Source organism: Eublepharis macularius, chromosome 2 (genome assembly GCF_028583425.1).
Source record: "Eublepharis macularius isolate TG4126 chromosome 2, MPM_Emac_v1.0, whole genome shotgun sequence".
Taxonomy (NCBI): domain Eukaryota; kingdom Metazoa; phylum Chordata; class Lepidosauria; order Squamata; family Eublepharidae; genus Eublepharis; species Eublepharis macularius.
This window is the reverse complement of record NC_072791.1, coordinates 123,625,033-123,643,624: the sequence shown is the minus strand read 5'-3', so window position 1 is coordinate 123,643,624 and position 18,592 is coordinate 123,625,033. Positions and strand designations below refer to the sequence as shown.

At 41.5% G+C, this 18,592-nt stretch overlaps 1 protein-coding gene across 2 annotated transcripts in view; it reads right to left on the bottom strand.

Moving 5' to 3' along the window:
* The window catches only part of STK33 (serine/threonine kinase 33), a 198,404-nt gene that overhangs the window by 38,915 nt on the left and 140,897 nt on the right, over positions 1–18,592 (bottom strand). For both annotated transcript variants that reach the window (XM_054971719.1, XM_054971718.1), the window contains exon 11: positions 4,091–4,166. In XM_054971719.1, the coding sequence (XP_054827694.1) occupies positions 4,091–4,166 (76 nt within the window). The remainder of the gene's footprint in view (positions 1–4,090; positions 4,167–18,592) is intronic.

Here is an 18,592-nt window from a genome sequence, read left to right as displayed (position 1 = left end):
TTTTAAACATTATGTTAATATTATTGGATGGCTATCGTTATTTGCCCTGACCTGGATAGCTCACACTAACCCTGTCTTATCAAATCTTGGAAACTAAACAGGGTCAGCCTCGGTTAGTAACTGGATGGGAGACCAATAAGAAGCCCAGGATTGCTATGAAGAGTCAAGCAATGGCAAACCACCTGAACATCTCTTCCCTTGAAAACCCCAGCAGGGGTTGCTATAAGTTGGCTATGACTTGATGTCACTTTCCATCCACCATTATTATTTAGTCACTATTTTTCTGATTTTATTGCATTCTTATTGATGTTTTAATGCTTTCTTTTTATATATATTTGATCAAGTCTAAGCACCACTTTGAATATAAAGTTCACCTAGGATGAGGCATGAGCTTCCACATTTTGGTGGTTTACTGGTTAGTGTGTCACACTAGGATCTGGGGGACTCAAATTTGGATCCCCACTCTGCCATGGAAGCTTGCTGGGTGACCCTGGAACAGGTAAACACTCTCAGCCTAACCTACCTCACAGGGTTGTTGTGAGGATAAAGTGGAGAAGGGGAGACTGTAGTAAGCCACTCTGGGCCCCCATTGGGGAGGAAAGTGGGGTATAAATTAAGTAAGTAAATAAATAAATAATTCTGGTGAACAACACCACATGTGTAGGCACCAGCACTACAATCAGAAAGAAATTTGGGGAAAGAAAGGTAGTCATAGAAGAAGAAAACAGCTGAGAACTACCGATCAGGGTGTGAAAGGTTCATGGTATAACATTGAGAAATGCATTAAAGTATTCCAATATCAAACACATGCTCATGTAAGGTTGCCAAGCCATGCCTAGCAACTGGCGGGAGGGCTGTGGGCAGGGATATGGAGGGGGCACAACACCAGCTTTGGCATCACATCACTCCCAGTAAAAAAATGAAGTGACACAGGTAGATCTAGGAATCACTGGGAATCATATGATGCCACACTCAACACTGTGGGTTTTTTATTTTTCTCATACCTCTACTCAGAGCAATGGGAGCAGGGTGAGTGGGATCCCTGCCCCCATAGGGGGAATAGGACCCCTAGGCGTGTCATTTGTTTTAAAATAACAAATATTAAAAATCCAAAGACATAAATGAATTGTATTATCTATAATCAAGGTCAGCTTTCTTCATCATTCTTCAAAACTTTTCATACTCTATATTACTCCAAAGTACAATCTTTAATTGCTATGATATAAACCATCTGAGCTCACATTTAACCTGTCATGAACTTTCTATTGATAAACCTGACCCAGAAGCCAGAAATATTCTATTGTTCCAGCTGAACTCCCCTTCATCATCTACTGCCCCCGTTTGTCCATTCTTCAGTTCCTAAAGTCTGCCTTTTAGATTTTGAAATCTGCGACACTCCCACAAATTGGCCTTCACAAATTGTATAACTCCAGGCAACTGAACCAGAGATTCTCACTACTAATAATAGTTTAATTCTTTAACAATCTCCCTAATAGTTTGCCTATTTAAAAAAGCTAAAACTGCATGAAATGTGTATTTTAATACAAAGTTAAGAAAACAACGCGAAGCAGGTCTAGACAGAATCCTACTCAAGCCTATTCAGAGGAGCCACCTACACAATTGCCAAAGTTTTGGCAGATTGCAGGTTTATACAAAGGATCTTTCTCTGAGTGGAAAGACATCACTATACTATATAGCCAGTCAGTTTGGGTTACATGCCACTGAGGCAAACTGAAACAAACAAAATGAGGGAAGAGAGGACAATGTAAATGAACAGACAAGCATTGCCAAAAAATTGGTCAACATTGAGAAAAATGTTTCTGAAAAAACAATACGCTGTTTGGTTCAGCCCTTCTTTGAAGTATACTCCCTTTTCAAGTTTCGGTGATGAAAATATCAACCAGACTTGTACAACTTGGGATCCATCATGGCAAATGCAACCTACCAAGAGCTTGATAAGCCAGAATTGCTAATTTTTTGCTGGTCAATGTTAAAATACAAATGAAATTTGAATTATATCTGTTTTTTAATGAAATGTATATTGTACATCTGAAAAGCATCATGGTGGAATTACCCCTTAACTCAAAGGCAGCACATGAAATTTAAAATACATACAAAGTGAATTCACGTAAGATGTTAAAGCTTTTATTTCTTTGAGAGGTCAAGACCACATTATAGAAGAAATATATTTGTTAAGATAAGGCATGCTATATCCAGTATTGTCAGTACTCTGACAACTAGGAGGTTACTGAAGATCCTTAACAATCACTAGGAAGATCAGCTATCAATGGCTTTATTAAACATACACTCAGAAACAGTACTCAGAGAAGTTCATCTAACAATGATGGGGTGGGTTGCTTGTGAAAACTGTTTGAAAATTAAGTCAGTATTCTATAAGTATCTTGAGCATCATTTCCAAACGCAACAACAAAGAGGGTATGAGCTGTGTTCTGTTAACTCTCAGATACTATGTTTAATTTTTTTATTGTCAAGTAAACAATGTGCAATGTACATTGTTATAACACTATTGTGATGATAAAATACTAATTTATAATATATATATGTTAATTAAAGTATAATGTCAGGAATCCAGAGCTGAGACTATAATCAATACAATTCACTGCCCTCCGTTTTACAAGGCCTATGAATTGTTCAGATTGCAGAAACAACTTTGAATTCTTATTGGTCAATCAAGACATTAAGTTATTCCAGCCCAATTTATAATATACTCAACTGTGCTATAGTGTCTTTATTGGCAATATTAATAAACTGCGGTCATAAAAGTAGTGTTGCCTCAGCACTGAAAACTATGCAGATCACAATGTATGAATTCTTAAAAAGAAAAGAAAAAATAAAGTTGGGCAAGCTTCAGTATGGTATACAGAAGAACTAGAATATATTAGTTGTGAAAATTGGGGAGGGGGGAGGGGTAGCAGTTCAGAGCTCACCATCCCTATTTTTTTTCTACCCCACACCAAATCAGTTTGATGGGATAAGCCTTCTTCTAATAGTACATTTTCTTTTTTCCCTCACTTGCACTTAGAGCAAAAATGGGCAACTGTTAACTTGATAACCTCTATTCTATGACCAACACAGCTTGGAGGACAGAAAGATATGCTCATTTTGAGGCGCTACAATCTCTTCCCTGTTGAGTTTGATTCAGGGTGGCTTTCTGAACCAAAAACAGCTTGGGAGAGGGATAAGATTACATTTCACCAGGATGTACCCATGATTTCTTCCCTTTCTCAGCATTTCTCGGTCAAGAATAGCACTCTCAGCTAACTACAGAAAAAGAAAAACAGAGTTGTGTCTACACCATTTGTCCCAAATTATTTTGACAATTTGTTTTCTTAACTGAAAGGCTTAATTTCAGGACTATGGTATTATTAATGAATAAACAATAGCGTAGTGGTCCAAATTTGAAACAAAAAATGGGGAAACCCCCAAAACCTGATTTTTGAAAATGTTCACTTGCAACATTTGAGTTTTTGTTTTTTTGCTTAATTAAAATGTTTGTTGCCTCTTATGACTAAACCCAATTAAAGCAGTAAAATACTGGATACATAAGCAGAAAAGAATCTGTAAATGCACTCAATTTAGGAGGAAAAATACAGCTGTCCAGTAGAATGAGTAGATAGTATAAAGCAAGTGCTTTCGCACTAACACCCATAGCAAATAATTATCATTATTGTCAACTATTCAGTAGAAAAAACACTCTGTATTTCCATAAACCTTATTTTTCATAAAGGAAATGTTGTTAAGAGTATTCTTATCCATTACATCATCTAGACATATATGTTCTAAGATTGTGATGTTGAGAACACTTGAAAGTCTGAAGTTTCCTGGGAGTAAGCCTCAATGAATAAAATAGAACTTGCTTCTGAATAGATCTGCTTAGGATTGCTCCCTAATTGTATTAGAAGATTAATAATTTATTTTATGAAATCAAGAAAGCCAATTTAAATGCTGAATAACACTGCCTTATTCAGAACTGAGCCAAGCAATGACTTAAAGTTTTTTTAAAATTTAAATGCAAACAATTTTTCTTCAGAGGGAATTTACATTTTATATAATGTCACAAGCTACTTACAGCATATACATAATGACACCAATGCTCCAAACATCACACTGTTGGCTATAGTCATGTGCACTGATAACTTCTGGAGCTGCCAACGAAGCGGAAGAAATACTATTAATAATACAGAATTTTTCCTTTAAATGCTTAAAAACAAAGCATGTGCTGATGAGATATATTTTATTCCCCCCTGAAGGAAAAAGAACAACAGCAGATGTTGATATGAATAATGTACAGCCCTTAACAATTCATGTGTCCTCACTTTGATCATTTAGGGATGATAACATTGTGGTTTTAACTAATTGTGGTCTCCCTTGCTGTAAATTTCGAAAACAATGCTTACAAAATACTGATTGCAAAATGCTGATACTTCATGACACCACCAGATGAAAACATTTCATTCATAAAAAAGTCTACTGTAGTGCAAAAGGTTGTGTACTAGTTTTAACAACAAAAGCCTCTGTGAACATCTGTCTAAGACAAATCCTTTAAAAGTACAATATTAACTTATAAAAACAACATGCTAAAATAGAAAAGACAATATAATTGTCACACAATATACAATTTTGGATCAGAAAGCCTTTGTAACTATAAAATGCATTGTTGTTATTTGTTTTTATCCCGCCTTTTGTCTCCTGCTCAGAAGATATTCTTCTCCCTCTGCCCCCTTTTATCTTGATAACAACCCTGTGACACAGGTCAGTCTGAGAAACAGTAATAGCTCCTAAACTTAATCCGTTAAGCTTTGATAGGAATATGAACATTGGTCTATCCAATCTAAGAAGAAATGCCAACATGCCACTTAAAGCGCTTTTTTTCCCTCCTCCCATTGTTGGTGTTTCCATGTGAAAAACAGAAAGTCAGTTCTAAATGCACCAATATTAGGTTTCTGATGTGTAAAAAACAGAACAGTTTTCAGTACACTTGTACTAGATTTCTGAATCAACTGATGTCATGCAGATGATTTACAATCACAGTTTGGTGTAGTGGTGCAGTGGTTAAGAGCGCAGGACTCTAATCTGGAGAACCGGGTTTGATTCCTCACTCCTCCACTTGAAGCCAGCTGGGTGACCTTGGGTAAGTCACAGCTCTTAGCTCTCTCAGCCCCACCCACCTCACAGGGTGTTTTGTTGTGGGGATAATGATAACATACTTTGTAAACCACTCTGAGTGGGTGTTAAGTCATCCTGAAGGGCGGTATATAAATCGAATGTTGTTGTTGCTATTATTATTATTTCAAACCTACCCATTCTTTATAATGCACATGTGGCTTCAATCTAAGGGTCTCTCTAGACATGAGGTTTTTAAAGAGTTGGGTCTGGGGAACTCGGGTTCCCCTTAGCCACACAGTGAGCCCAAACAGTCTCAAAGAGGGGGAAGAAGGGCTCCTGCCTCCCTGCTTCAAGTTGTTTCTCTGTGTTAAAATAGCACAGGGGAAGGAGATTTCTCTGTTTTTACTGCTACACATGCACAGAATACTCCACATGGAGCAGCATACTCGCTATTCTGGAAAATAACTTGAGGTGGGAGGCAGGACCCCTTCCTCCCCCCATGGTAGTGTTCTGAGGCCATTTGGTCTCTCCTTTATTTTTTAACAACCATTCACTGCAGCTGCTGTGTGGCTGCAGGAACCCAAGTTGGGTCTGGGAAACCTGGACCCAATTGTTTAAAACCTGCATGGCTAGAGAGACTCTTAAGTCCAATATTCTAATTAGCATTTAGCTTCATAAATCCTCTCTAATTTTTCTGGCAAGCACTGCAAAGACAGCTATTTATATGTAAACATACTGGTCTTAATGTGTTGTCGAAGGCTTTCACGGCTGGAGAATGATGGTTGTTATGGATTTTCCGGGCTGTATAGCCATGGTCTTGGCATTGTAGTTCCTGACGTTTCGCCAGCAGCTGTGACTGGCATCTTCAGAGGTATAGCACCAAAAGACAGAGATCTTTCAGTGTCACAAGTTTACAAGAATAACTGTGGACAAGTTTACATCGGGACCACACAGCGTAGCATCCAGACAAGAATAAAAGAACATGAAAGACACTGCAGACTTGGCCATCAGGAAAAAACAGCAGTGGCTGAACGTAACCTAACTCAAACAGGACACAGTATCCTATTCCAGGACACTAAAATACTGGACAACACTTCCAACTACTTTGTCAGATTGCACAGGGAAGCCATTGAAATTCATAAGCATAAGCACAATTTCAACAGGAAAGGAGAGACTTTAAGAATGAATAGAGCATGTTTCCAGTCCTGAAAAACACCAGGCTAACAAAATACTCTATACCCGACAATAGACCTGCAGAGAAGATTAGCATATCAATCACTAATCCATATGCAAAAGAACCTCCTCAGGATACAGTGAAGCCTCCCTCCATTAGCATTCCACACCCTGGGAAACTCTTACAGGATGACTCAGCCCAACCTCACTTTCCTGAGTAGATATAAATTACCTGCCAACATCTTTTCCACACTGTGACACTGAAAGATCTCTGTCTTTTGGTGGTACACCTCTGAAGATGCCAGTCACAGCTGCTGGTGAAACGTCAGGAACTACAATGCCAAGACCATGGCTATACAGCCCAGAAAATCCACAACAACCATACTTGTCTTAGTTATTCAATAGAAAATATATATTGGCTATATCATCCTGAAATGCTATTCTAGCCAGCAAGTCAGTTTAAAAAACTATCCATGTGGTAGAAAGAGAGTGGTTGAAAACACAGATAATGGACTATGTCTTATATTGCTTGCTTACCACAAATGCAGTCTCTCTATTCATATGAGACTTTAGTATATCTCCCTTCAAGGACCGTAATAGGCAAAGTTTTAAACCAGAGTGTTGTAAATACTCTGTGGAATTTACAGCTTGTCAGATCACAGAAGTAGCTTTCCATCCCATGTCTTGATTGAAAAAAATGCAACCAAGGAGAAAATGAAGATGCTTGAAGAACTGCAACATCCTGTTTCTTAGCCACATCTTATATTCCAGTTTTAATTAATAGTTCAATAGTCTTTGGATGGAATCTATTTAAACAATCCCCTTCGTTCTATTTTTTTATATTAACAGTTTAGTCCTATGCCTATTTAGTCAGATGAAAGTCCCATGGTAATAAATGGAACTTACTCCTTTTCAAGGTTGCAAACGATTCTATTCTTAAAGTGCAATCCTACGTAAAGTAACTCTAATCCCAGTAGACTAGAATAACTACACATAGCATTGCTCTATCAGTGTACCAAGTATTTGTGGGAGGAAAGATTTCTGCAAACATACCTTTTGGCATACTTAATAGTTTAAAGCAACAATTAATAATTAATTTATGATTTCTAGCAATAATACACTTGACTCCAACATCTGCTCTCAACGAGAATGCTGGCATACAAAAAGAAGCCAAGTGCATTCACAGAAAATTGTTTTGTGTAAATTTAATTTGGGTCAGATTACCATGACCCCCACATTTTATCCCATAACCCCTGGTGATTTTTGCCTTAGAAATTTCTACAGAGGGATCACCAGACAGCTCCTTTACCCAAGTAAATGTAGGAAGGCCTATAAGGTTATTGCAACTTATAGTACATTGGCTAAGAGGCAGATAGACTATAAGAAATCTTCTGAAAAATTGATCCTAGATATTTGAAGGACCTCCTCAACATTTTTGCCAAAGTCTGTTTAACAGCACAAAGGTCACTTCCCAAATACCACAGCTTTGGTCTTTGAATAATTTGTATCAAATTGTTCTCTTGTATGTCCCATCTGTACCTAATATCCCAGAAACATCATCTACATACATCAGAACCAAGAGCTTTATGATGTAAAACACTAGAAATTAGTGTTACTGTTAGGGATATGAAAAAAATGAGCCGGAAATATACACATAAATCACTGTTTCATTTTGTTAACACAGCTTGCAGAACATTGAACCAGATTTAGGAACCCAAGCCATAACACCCTCAGACCAAAAAGTTCATGTATTTCATTTTGGTTCTTACTGCTCAGTGGTAGCAGCAAGCAGGCAAGCACTAGGTCAGCAGCATCTTGTTTTCCTTAACAGCATTCTACCAATAAGCTCCCAAGGGAAGAGAAACCTTACATTTTGTTATCCTACCTAATTAACTCTGTTGGTGGAAAGGGGGGATGTCTGCAATGCGTATGAGTACATCTTTTTTTTCTGGTGTAACCTGAGCAATGATATTGTCTTCCTGTCAAAAGGAGTCCTCTTAAAGGAGCACTGATCCCTCCTCACCTATTGGCTTTGGAAATGTTCATTTAACTCTGTTGGAAGGTAGGAGAAATGTGCACCTTTTTTACAGCACTACCTGGGCAATGACATTGTCTCCCTGAGAATCAGGTCCTCACAAGCACTTCTGGGATGAAAGGCAGCAGCTCCAGCTTCAGGCCTTTGGTCAGCCCCCACTGCTCCTTCTCTGGCCATGGACTCTGCCACCTCCACCCATCTCTCACTCCAGTTGGCCATGTTTTTCCTTCTCTAGAAAATAAGCCTGAGCCCTGACTCGATGGGACTCATGCAGTTGCCGTCAACTTGTATGTCTGTTGTTTCCTCCTTTCTCAATATTGCCATTAGTGAAAGACAGGAAAACATACTTTTTATTTTTAATTGTTTTTTCCCCAAAATACAATGACATTGATGGACATTGATGGGGGAGGGAGTGCTCTTTTTCTTTCTGCTGTTCCAAGAGAACTGTATTGTTATAGCAGGCAGGCCAGCTAGTTCTGGGTGGAACTTGTATATAAACTGTAAAGAAATAATTTGATTCTGTAGTCTTTGGAGAGTGGGAACCAGCAGTTTGGGGAGGCAGGTGTATTCACAACCTGGGTCTCTTGTTGACCAGCTCCATGTCAGAAGAACAGATCTGGTGTATCTCCAGTTTAATGCTGGGTTAATCATCGCTCTAAAAGGAGAAAGTGCACAGCTGCACCTTCTCTCACCTATCAGTGAATGATAGAAAAAAGGGGGAAATTGAACAACTGATCAGTTCCTCCTAATGTGTCATGTTCCAAAGTGAGAGAAGGATTGATCTTTCTGTCATCCTCGGCTGCAAAACACAAGGAAACTTGGAAGCAACAGGCCAGCAGGATGAAAAGATAGTATTTTATTGGCACTAATCATCACTTAGAAAAAGAAAAAAGTGAACATGAAGCAGGATTTTTTTTAATGTCACTATGGAGTACTTTTCTGCTTGGGCACCACCCACCACCTCTGCCCTCACCCTGCTATGTTATTTTCCTGCCATAGTATGTACCTGCTGACACTCGCCTTCTTTGAGATCTGTTGTCTATGTGTATAGTGTACTTGAGGAAAAACTCAGTGGGTCAATGGTTTAGAAGGGGACAAAAGGTCGATGTGGTTTTTGGTTAAGCTGCCCCAACCCCCCTTGGAAAGTACACTGCACGTGTGCACAGCCACCCAACGCTTCCCTTGATGCCTTCCTCAAGCATTCTTCGGGGTCTGTAAACACTAACCTTTTTGTTATGTGTGCTCTCAAACTCAGTAGGTCAACAGTTATAGAGGGAGGACTGTGTTCTGTGCAATTTTGGTGCCATTAATTGCAAAAACAGCTGCCCCAAAGACCCTCAAGGATCTCATTGTAAAGAATAGGTACAAAACTCATGATAAAATAGGTTTGCACTTACCTGTAACTGTTGTTCATCGAGTGTTCTTCTGTGCAGGCACCCACGGGAACTCTGCATGCGCAGGCCAGCTGCAGACGTTCTAAAGCTCCTAAAGGCATGAGACACTCACCTCACCTTTTCGTGTGCTTTTCTCCCCAGTGCAGCTATAAGAGGCAGGGCAAGCAGCTCCCTCTCTTAGTTCTCTAAGCTGCCAATGAAGAAGGAAAAAACATGTACATATATAGCAATAAAGAGTACACAGTTAGGAAGGAGGAAGGTATGTGTGCCTGCACAGAAGAACACTTGATGAACAATAGTTACAGGTAGGTGCAACCCTGTGTTTATCATCATGTCTTCTGTGCAGATTAGTGAGCTAACTTACCCAGGAGGTGGGCGTGTAGCTCTTCAGTGGAAAAAACTCTTCAGGACAGCCTTGTCAACAGCTGCGTCCCTTCTGGAGTCTACATCAATGGCATACTGTTTGATTAATGTAGATTATGTAGACCAGGTGGCCGTCTTACATGTCCACTAGAGGAATGCCCCGGTTGAAAGCTGAAGACATCGCCTATGCTCTTGTGGAGTGTGCTCTTATGCTCATTGGACATGGCTGTTTAGACTGTTTGCAACACTCTAATGAGCCAAACTATCCAATTGGAAATGATCTGAGTGGTGTCTTTCAGATCTTTTTTAGGCCCTTTAAATAAGACAAATAGATTAGGGTCCTTGTGGAAAGGAGCCGTTCAGTCCAAGCAGAAACACAAGGCCCATTTAATATCAAGGGTGAGAAAGTCACAGTGTCCATGGTGGCAAAGGACTGAAGACAGATAAGACAATGTCCTGATTCAGATGGAATGCTGAGACAACCTTCAACAGAAAGGGAAGGCTTGGATAGAGAACATCCTTATCTGCGAACATCTTGATGAAAGGAGGTTCATGCCTCAGGGCTTGCAGTTCACTCATCGTTCTAGCCACCAGAAAAGCTGTTTTGGCTGTCAGAACCTTGAGAGAGCAGGTAGCTAAGGGCTCAAAAGGTTTGTGCATAAGCAAAGCAAGAATCCAAGGATCCATTTAAGAGATCGGCCTCTTAAAAAGGATTTGCCCCATGGCTGAATAAAAAGAGATGCCCCATTAATACTATCACGCTAGGTGCACATTAATAGAGGAGTGAGCTAAACCTTGGTCTTTAAGCTGGAGCAAATAGTGTAACACTGATGGTAATGGGGCCAAGACTGGGTCTAAACCATTCTTAGCAGGCAAAAATCTCTTCCATTTGGAAAGGTACAATTTCCTGGTGGATGGTTTCCTAGTTTCCAACAGAACCCTCTGGACTGGGGTTCAATGCCAAGGGGAAATTAGTCAAGCTGTCAATTTCAGAGTGTCCAGGCTTTGATGAAGAACCATTGTCCTGTAGTAAGTGGAGCACTAGAGGGAAATGGTATACTCTACCTTGAGACATTTGGCGTAGGGTAGCAAACCAGCTATGTTAGCCGAAGAACCTTCCCTCATCATTTTGCTTAGTGTTAGAGTCATCAGGGGGAGCGGGAGAAACACAGAAAAGCATGTCAGACCATGGAATCTGAAAAGCGTCTCTGAGAGACAATTTCTCTCTCCCCCCCCCACCCCAAGAGCAATATTCAGGGCATCTCTTGTTGAGGTCTGTGGAAAATAAATCTATGGTGAGATATTCCCACATTGCAAACACAGGGTGAAGGAAGTCCTTGTGGATGGACCATTCCTAATTCTGCAGCTTAGACCGACTGAGTGCATCTGCAAGTACACTGTCCTTGCCTGCTATATGTATGGCTGTAAGGAGCTGGCCTTGTTCCACCTAATACAGAGTAAAACTTTGGTTCAGGCTTCGTGTCTTGCAAATCTTACTAGGCCTGTTTACTGGGAAAGGCACAGCCTCTGTTAATTAACTGCCCCTGGGCTGCTTTCTTCCCCTGAGAGAGTGTTCTTGGAAAGGCCAGTGCTTGGTGTTAATCTCAGCTCTTGCCATACTCCCTAAACTTTCACAGGGCTGTGATATCCAATTAAGAAACGAGCCCTGATTGGTTCCTTGAGTGGGCTGGTGCCCCCTCCAGATCTGAAGAAGCTTCTCTGTTTCTAGGCAGTTTACCATGCTAAATCATTTCAGACTAGTCTTGGCCAGCCTTGCTACCTTGTAGCTATTGACAACTACCAGCTATGCAAGAAGACAGCTTCTAGTTCCATGCCATCTCCAGGCATGCCTAGAGTGAGCTGGCATGAATGAACTTTGGTAAGATCAACCAGCTTTGGAACCAACTCAAAGAATATTTAGTCAGCCAGCAAGTAGTATTTTAGCCAGTTAAAATATAGTTAGATCAGAAAGCTGTTATTTTCTGTCTTGCCTAAATGCTTTCATGAGTGGTTTCTGCTTTGCACATGCTCCTATGTTCTTACTTTAATAAACTCCAATAATATATTTTACCAGCCTGTGTCCAGTGTTGCTTGCTAAGGAGGTACACACACTCAAAAGATCCCAGGAAGCTGGAGTGATTCAAAACAAATGATCAGAGCTCCTAGGGGACCTGAGTGGCCAGGAGAGCCACCAGGGACAGGGGATGAGAGTCTCTGGGACGATACATAAAGGGAAACCTGATGTTGGCTAGCCCATTCCCAAATATGTGAAGATTCTTGGGAAAGGGTCAGGGAGACTCTGCCCCCTTGCTTGTTCAAATAATGCATGGCAGTTGCGTTGTCTGTGCATATTTGGACATTCTTGCCTTCTTCTAGGCAAACCATAGCTTTCAAAGCATACCTTCAATCAATCAATCAATCAATCAATCAATCAATCAATCAATCAATCAATCAATCAATCAATCAATCAATCAATCAATCAATCAATCAATCAATCAATTTCAATAAAGAATCAGCTCTGGAGAGTAAAAGGATAGAATAAAAACAATAAAAATAAGGATAGGGAGGAAACATATAGTGCGACAAATATACCTTATAGCTCTGAGTTCTAGGAGATTTATATGCATAATGGATTCCTGATGGGACCAAACTCCCTCACTTGGGTGGTCCCTGAGCACACACCCTACTCTATCGACATCTGAATGGGGAGAGAGACAATGGGAGTCCCAACCAACACAATCTGAGTGCAGGTCCACCATTTCGAAGACCTGTGGATGATCCTTGGAACCGAGAATCTCTTGTACAGGTTCTGGCGCTGCAGGTAAAACACTCTGACAAACCAGTTCTGTAGGGAGCAAAGCCTCAGTCTGGCAAACAAAACTATCAGAGGCATAAAATCTAATGGTCTTTGAATTTGCTTTGTGCTTGTACAGGGTGCGGAGAAATTTCCCTATCCTTTCTGGAGTTGGGAGAGCAAGGGCTAACAAAGAGTCCAAAATCACCCCTATAAATGTCACACTTTGGTTGGGAGCCAGGGATGGTTTCTTTACATTGACCCTCAAGCCCAACTGTTGCAAGACTTTTAAGACCAAAGCTGTGTGTTGACACAAAGTTTCTTTGGTTTTGGCTACAAGAAGCCATCGAGGTAAGGGAATATGGTACACCTTTTCTCTTTGAGATGGCTGACTACTGTGGCCATGACTTTTGTAAACACACAGTGTTAGCGGTCAGAACTGCCCCCATAATATTAGAAGTCTTGTGGTTATGGTTATACCATGAACCTCTTCTCTAAATATGCTTCCAGTGTTAAAACTACTGCCCAAGCAAGCAGAAAACGTGGAAGCCACTGCCCAAGCCAGTAGAAAATATGAAAGCTGTTGCCCAAGCAGGCAAGCCAGATCCTACATGGGAGATAGAATGTGCAAACATGGGGAGAAACAGGCAAGGCTAGCTCAACCCCCTCCCTTGCCCCGGAGGTGCACTGAGGATCCTGATACAATAGGGCCTTCCTGGAGTTCCTGTATTAATCAACACATCCCACCCTATTGATCTCACCTTAACCATTTTCCTATTCTTAAGTGATCAAGAGAGATGATAACCTCATCTATCCACCTCGCGGATCATCAATCATAATTTGATAACTTTAGTTCTGCCCAGGAAGATGTAATCAAACCTTCCTATTTCCTTGTTACACCTCGGAGACAGTTTACTGGCTTATTGTCCCACTTGGAGACGGTTCACCAGCTCTTTGTCTCGCCCCAGAAACAACTTCGTAATCCTTTGTCCTGCCCTGGGATCAAGCACTAAAGCCTTTGTTTTGGGATCTATGGTATAAAGTACCTTTGGGATCTATGGTATAAAGTAGGATCTATGGTATAAAGTAGGCTGCCCCTCAACCTCAAAGTGTGTGCATGCTTGGATCCAGCATTCCACCCTCAAATCTCTGATTGAGTCTCTTCCACCTTGAAGCGTAGGCCATTCAATCCTGCTCCTTTCTCTCTCAGATGTCTGGATAGGTAAATATCACCTGAACCCACAAACATGATCCAATTTTCACCACTGCTTTCTAGTTAGCTCTGTATGTGCACTGTGTGTGCCGTGTGTCTGGTGTGCAACTGATCTTTATTATTTTAAATAAAAAACCCTTTTGATTGAACATCTGCCTGTTTATTGAAGGAGTTCTCTAGCTGACAATTCCCGTAAACATAGACTAAACGATCCCTAAGTTACCCCTCCTCTCGCAAGCCTCTCCTTGGTGCTGAGAGCCATTTGGTGTAGCGTTTAAGAGTGCAGGGACTCTAATCTGGATAACCAAGTTTGATTCTCTACTTCTCCACTTGAAACCAGCTGGGTGACCTTGGGTCAGTCACAGCTTCCTGGAGCTCTTTCAGCCCCACCCATCTCACAGGGTGTTTGTTGTGGGGATAATAATAACATAATTTATAAACTACTCTGAGTGGGCGTTAAGTTGCCCTGAACGGCCGTATATAAATCAAATGTTGTTGTTATTAATTTTCCCTAACTCACGAGACCTCATATGGGTAACAATGGAGCTGATGAGAGGCCAAGAGGGAGAATCTTTTGGATCCACACTGAAAACAGAAGAACTTTCTGTAATGAACATTTATTGGAATGTGGAAATAAGCATCTTTTAAATCTTCAGTAATGAACCAAACATGACTTTCTAACAAGGGCAAAATGTCTTTCAGGGATAACATTCTGAACTTTTAGGCAACTATAAATTTCTTTAGAACTTGCAAGTCTAGAATGGGATGGGAGGCTCCCGACTTTTTTTCCACAACAAAATGTGTGTGTATGTTATGTGCTGCAAATCGCCTCCGACCTATGCCGACCCTATGAATGAAAGACCTCCAAAACATCCTATCATTAACAGACTTGCACAGATCCTGCAAACTGGAGGGTCTGGCTTCTTTTATTGAGTCAAACCATCTCATTTTAGGTATTCCTCTTTTCCTACTGCCTTCCACTTTTCCTAGCACTTTTATTGACTTTTCCAGAGAATCTTGTCTTCTCGTGATATGACCAAAGTATGATAGCTTTAATCTTGTCATTTTAGCTTCTAGGGAGAATTCAGGCTTTATTTGATCTAGTACCCAGTTATTTGTCTTTTGGGCTGTCCATAGTATCTGCAAAACTCTCATCCAGCACATTTCAAATGAATCAATTTTCTTCCTGTCAGCTTTCTTCACTGTAACAGCGGGAGAAAATACCTTCAGAACTGAAGAACAAAACCGGTTCTATAGCCTGTTTTTGCAGCAAAGACTGCACTTCTTCTAATAATAAAGCAGGAGGGGGAGGAGGATCAGACTGAGGAGGAATGGTGGGGTTGTCCTGAATTCTAGGCAGTAGCCCTGACAAACTATGGACAACACTCATTCCTCTTGAGTAATGGATTCCCATGCTCTTAGAGGAAGAGAAAGCCCTGTTTATTGGCACCAGACTGATCCCTTGGAGATCTGGAACCATCCTTTGATTTAGCTTGGAAACACTTCTGTCTAGGTTGGATTGAAACCAAAGAGGAGGATGACTTATGGAGACCCCTTGGTAGGGCATGCATAGGTTGAGACTGGAACCGATTATATTGACATTATAAGGCAGATAGGACCTTGAAGGAAATCTGTGTTTGTAAGGTTGAATGGATGTAATCCTTATCATCCTTAATCTTTTTAAGGACCTTGTCGGTGGTCGAGGAGAAGAGGTCAGACCTCTCAAAAGGAAGGTCTTCTACTCCCATTCTCTGATGGGGGGCCAAAGTGGTGGTCCTGAGCCACACATGCCTAAGAATTACTACTGCAGAGGTCATAGTCCTAGTAGAGCAATCACCAATGTGCCTGGCAGTGTTGATCTGCTATTTGGAGAACCTAAGAGCTTCACCATGTATAATTTTTGCCACCATTTGCTTATCATTGGGAAGCAGAGTTAGATAAGGGCCTATCTTCTCCCACAAGAAGAGCTGGTACCTAGCCATAATGTCCTCATAGTTGTGAATTCTGAAGATTAAAGCTGAGAAGGTATAAGCCTTTCTGTCCAGAATGTCTAACTTCCTGCCCTCCTTGTCTATCGGAGCTGAATGACCCATGCTTCTTTGAAGGCCCTTGCTCTGCAGAGTCTCGGCAACAATAGAGTTGGCACGAGGGTGATTGAAAAAGAAGCTTGACTCTTCCTGTTTCATCTTATACATATTATCAAGTTTCTTAGAAATCACTGGAGTCAAGGCCAGCCTGGACCATACATCCTTGGTGACATCCATCACGCCTTGCATGATCGGGAATGCTACTGGGCCGTTTTCACATGTCTTACCGGCCGTGAAAAATCACACAAAACTCCCAGAACAATGGCATCTTCCGTTCCAGGAGTTTTGCACAATTTTTGTGGCTGGTAAGACATATGAAAATAGCCCTGGTCTGGAGGCTTCGGAGTGGAGGACCTTGCATACCAGATCCAAGGAGATCAGAGCAGACCAGGTCACTTTGATATCAAGAGATCTCAACATTCAAACTAATTGTTCTGTGTAAAGACAAAGATCTTTACTTGGATACACAATAGAATCCTCTGTTAGGAATTCTGGTGGGGAAGGTTCCAAAGCAGTATCTGATCCAACTTCAGTGTCATCGTCCGACTACAGAGCAGGGTTCATAGATGGAAACGATGCAGCAGCATTCTCAGGAGCCAGTATAGGAGTAACCTTACTATATCTCAGTTCAGTCGGAACACGTACATGGGCATCTTCCTTGTGAAAGTAATAATGAGGTGGTGAGTACAAGCCAGGAGATCCCTCATACCCATAGGAATAGTAATGGTATGAGGAACTGTAAGGAGAGTAGTGGTAGCAACACCATTGATGATGTGAAGCAAGGTCAAGGCGATTATTTGTTTCAGATAGTTCCAAAAAAGCCTTATGTTGTTATGGTGATCATACAGGGGAAGGAGGCAGAGGAGAGACAGCGGTCAACATCCCAACATTCTCTGGGATCTCACCCTCTGATAGAGATGGAACCAAAGCGGAATGCTTTCTAGGTACGGAGACCTCAGGAAGAGGTCTCGAAGGCACCAATGTGCCAGGAGCCAAAGAGAAGGACTTCTTTTTCTTACGTCCAGAGGAGTTAGCCGTGTTAGTCTGTAGTAGCAAAATCAAAAAGAGTCCAGTAGCACCTTTAAGACTAACCAATTTTATTGTAGCATAAGGAACTAACAACAGAACACCACTGGTTGTCACCTATAGTTCCTAGCTCAAACCCATCCAACGTATCATCAGTGAGCTACAACCCATCCTGGAAAATGATACCTCTCTCTCAGAAGCCCTGGGTGGAAGACCTCTCCTTGCCTACAGACAGCCCCCCAACCTTAAACAACTTCTCACTTACAATCATGAATCGTCTAGCAGAGTCACCTGCACAGGTACCAGGCTCTGCAACAGACCAAGATGCCAGCTCTGTTGACATAATGAGCCAAGAAGCATGTGTGCATCTTGCTGTTTAGGTCTGTCTGTCATAACTGATGTAATAGATCTATTTGACAGGTCCTTGGATGATGCAAGAGTGAAGAAACAGCTTAGTCACCTCACCTGATGTGCTGGGATTGGACACTGGGGGGTGCTATAGATGTATATAAGCCAGCTGTGTCTGGTGTAAGGGTGGAGCTTGTTCCAGTAAGTGCTTGGCGAAGCACTTTGACACTGAGAACAAAGTCTTGTATATAAGTCACTGTAAAATAAACTGTACGTACACTTTTACTACTATAAGTGTGTGGAAGCCTTATTTATAGCTCAGCTACAGTTCAAACCACGCTGTGCCAACAGGGTTATGGGCCCAGAACTGCGTGGTGGGCATTGAAGGTTCGAGGAACTGTAAGCGGTGAAGTCCTGAGAGGCTTGGAGCTGAAGGCTGTGGACGGTGAAGTCCAGGAGTGACTGTCCTGCACTGGTGAGGAAAAACAGCAGCTGGCAAGCTGTCCAGGGAAGCAGTGCAGAGGAGGAGAAGGAAGACATTCTCCCAGGGCCAGTCCAGATACCAGAGATGGCTCAAATCCAAACAGCCCTGCCGGTGGAGAAACTCACGAATGAGAACTACCAGGTATGGTCCCTCCGAATGCAGCATTATTTGAAGAGGGAAGGTCTGTGGGTCTGTGTTGATAACCCTCCAGACGACCCCACGCCGGCAGAGGAGGCGAGAGATGAAAGAGCACTGGCTGTAATTGTGTTAAGCATAGCCGTCAGCCAGCTAAACTATGTAGCTAACGAAAACACAGCTCAGGCGGCTTGGAAGGCACTCAAGGCCGTGCACCTGCGTGAGTCAGCAGGAGTCTTGATAGCCTTAACAAGAGCCCTGTACCGAAGGGTTCAGAAGCCTGGAGAACCAGTGCAAGACCACATAGCCTGGATCTGGAGCTAAGAGGAAAGACATTCTCAGAGCCGGACCGGGTATATATCTTGCTCTCCAGTCTAGCATCTGAGTATGAAATTCTCCTGACAACATTGGAA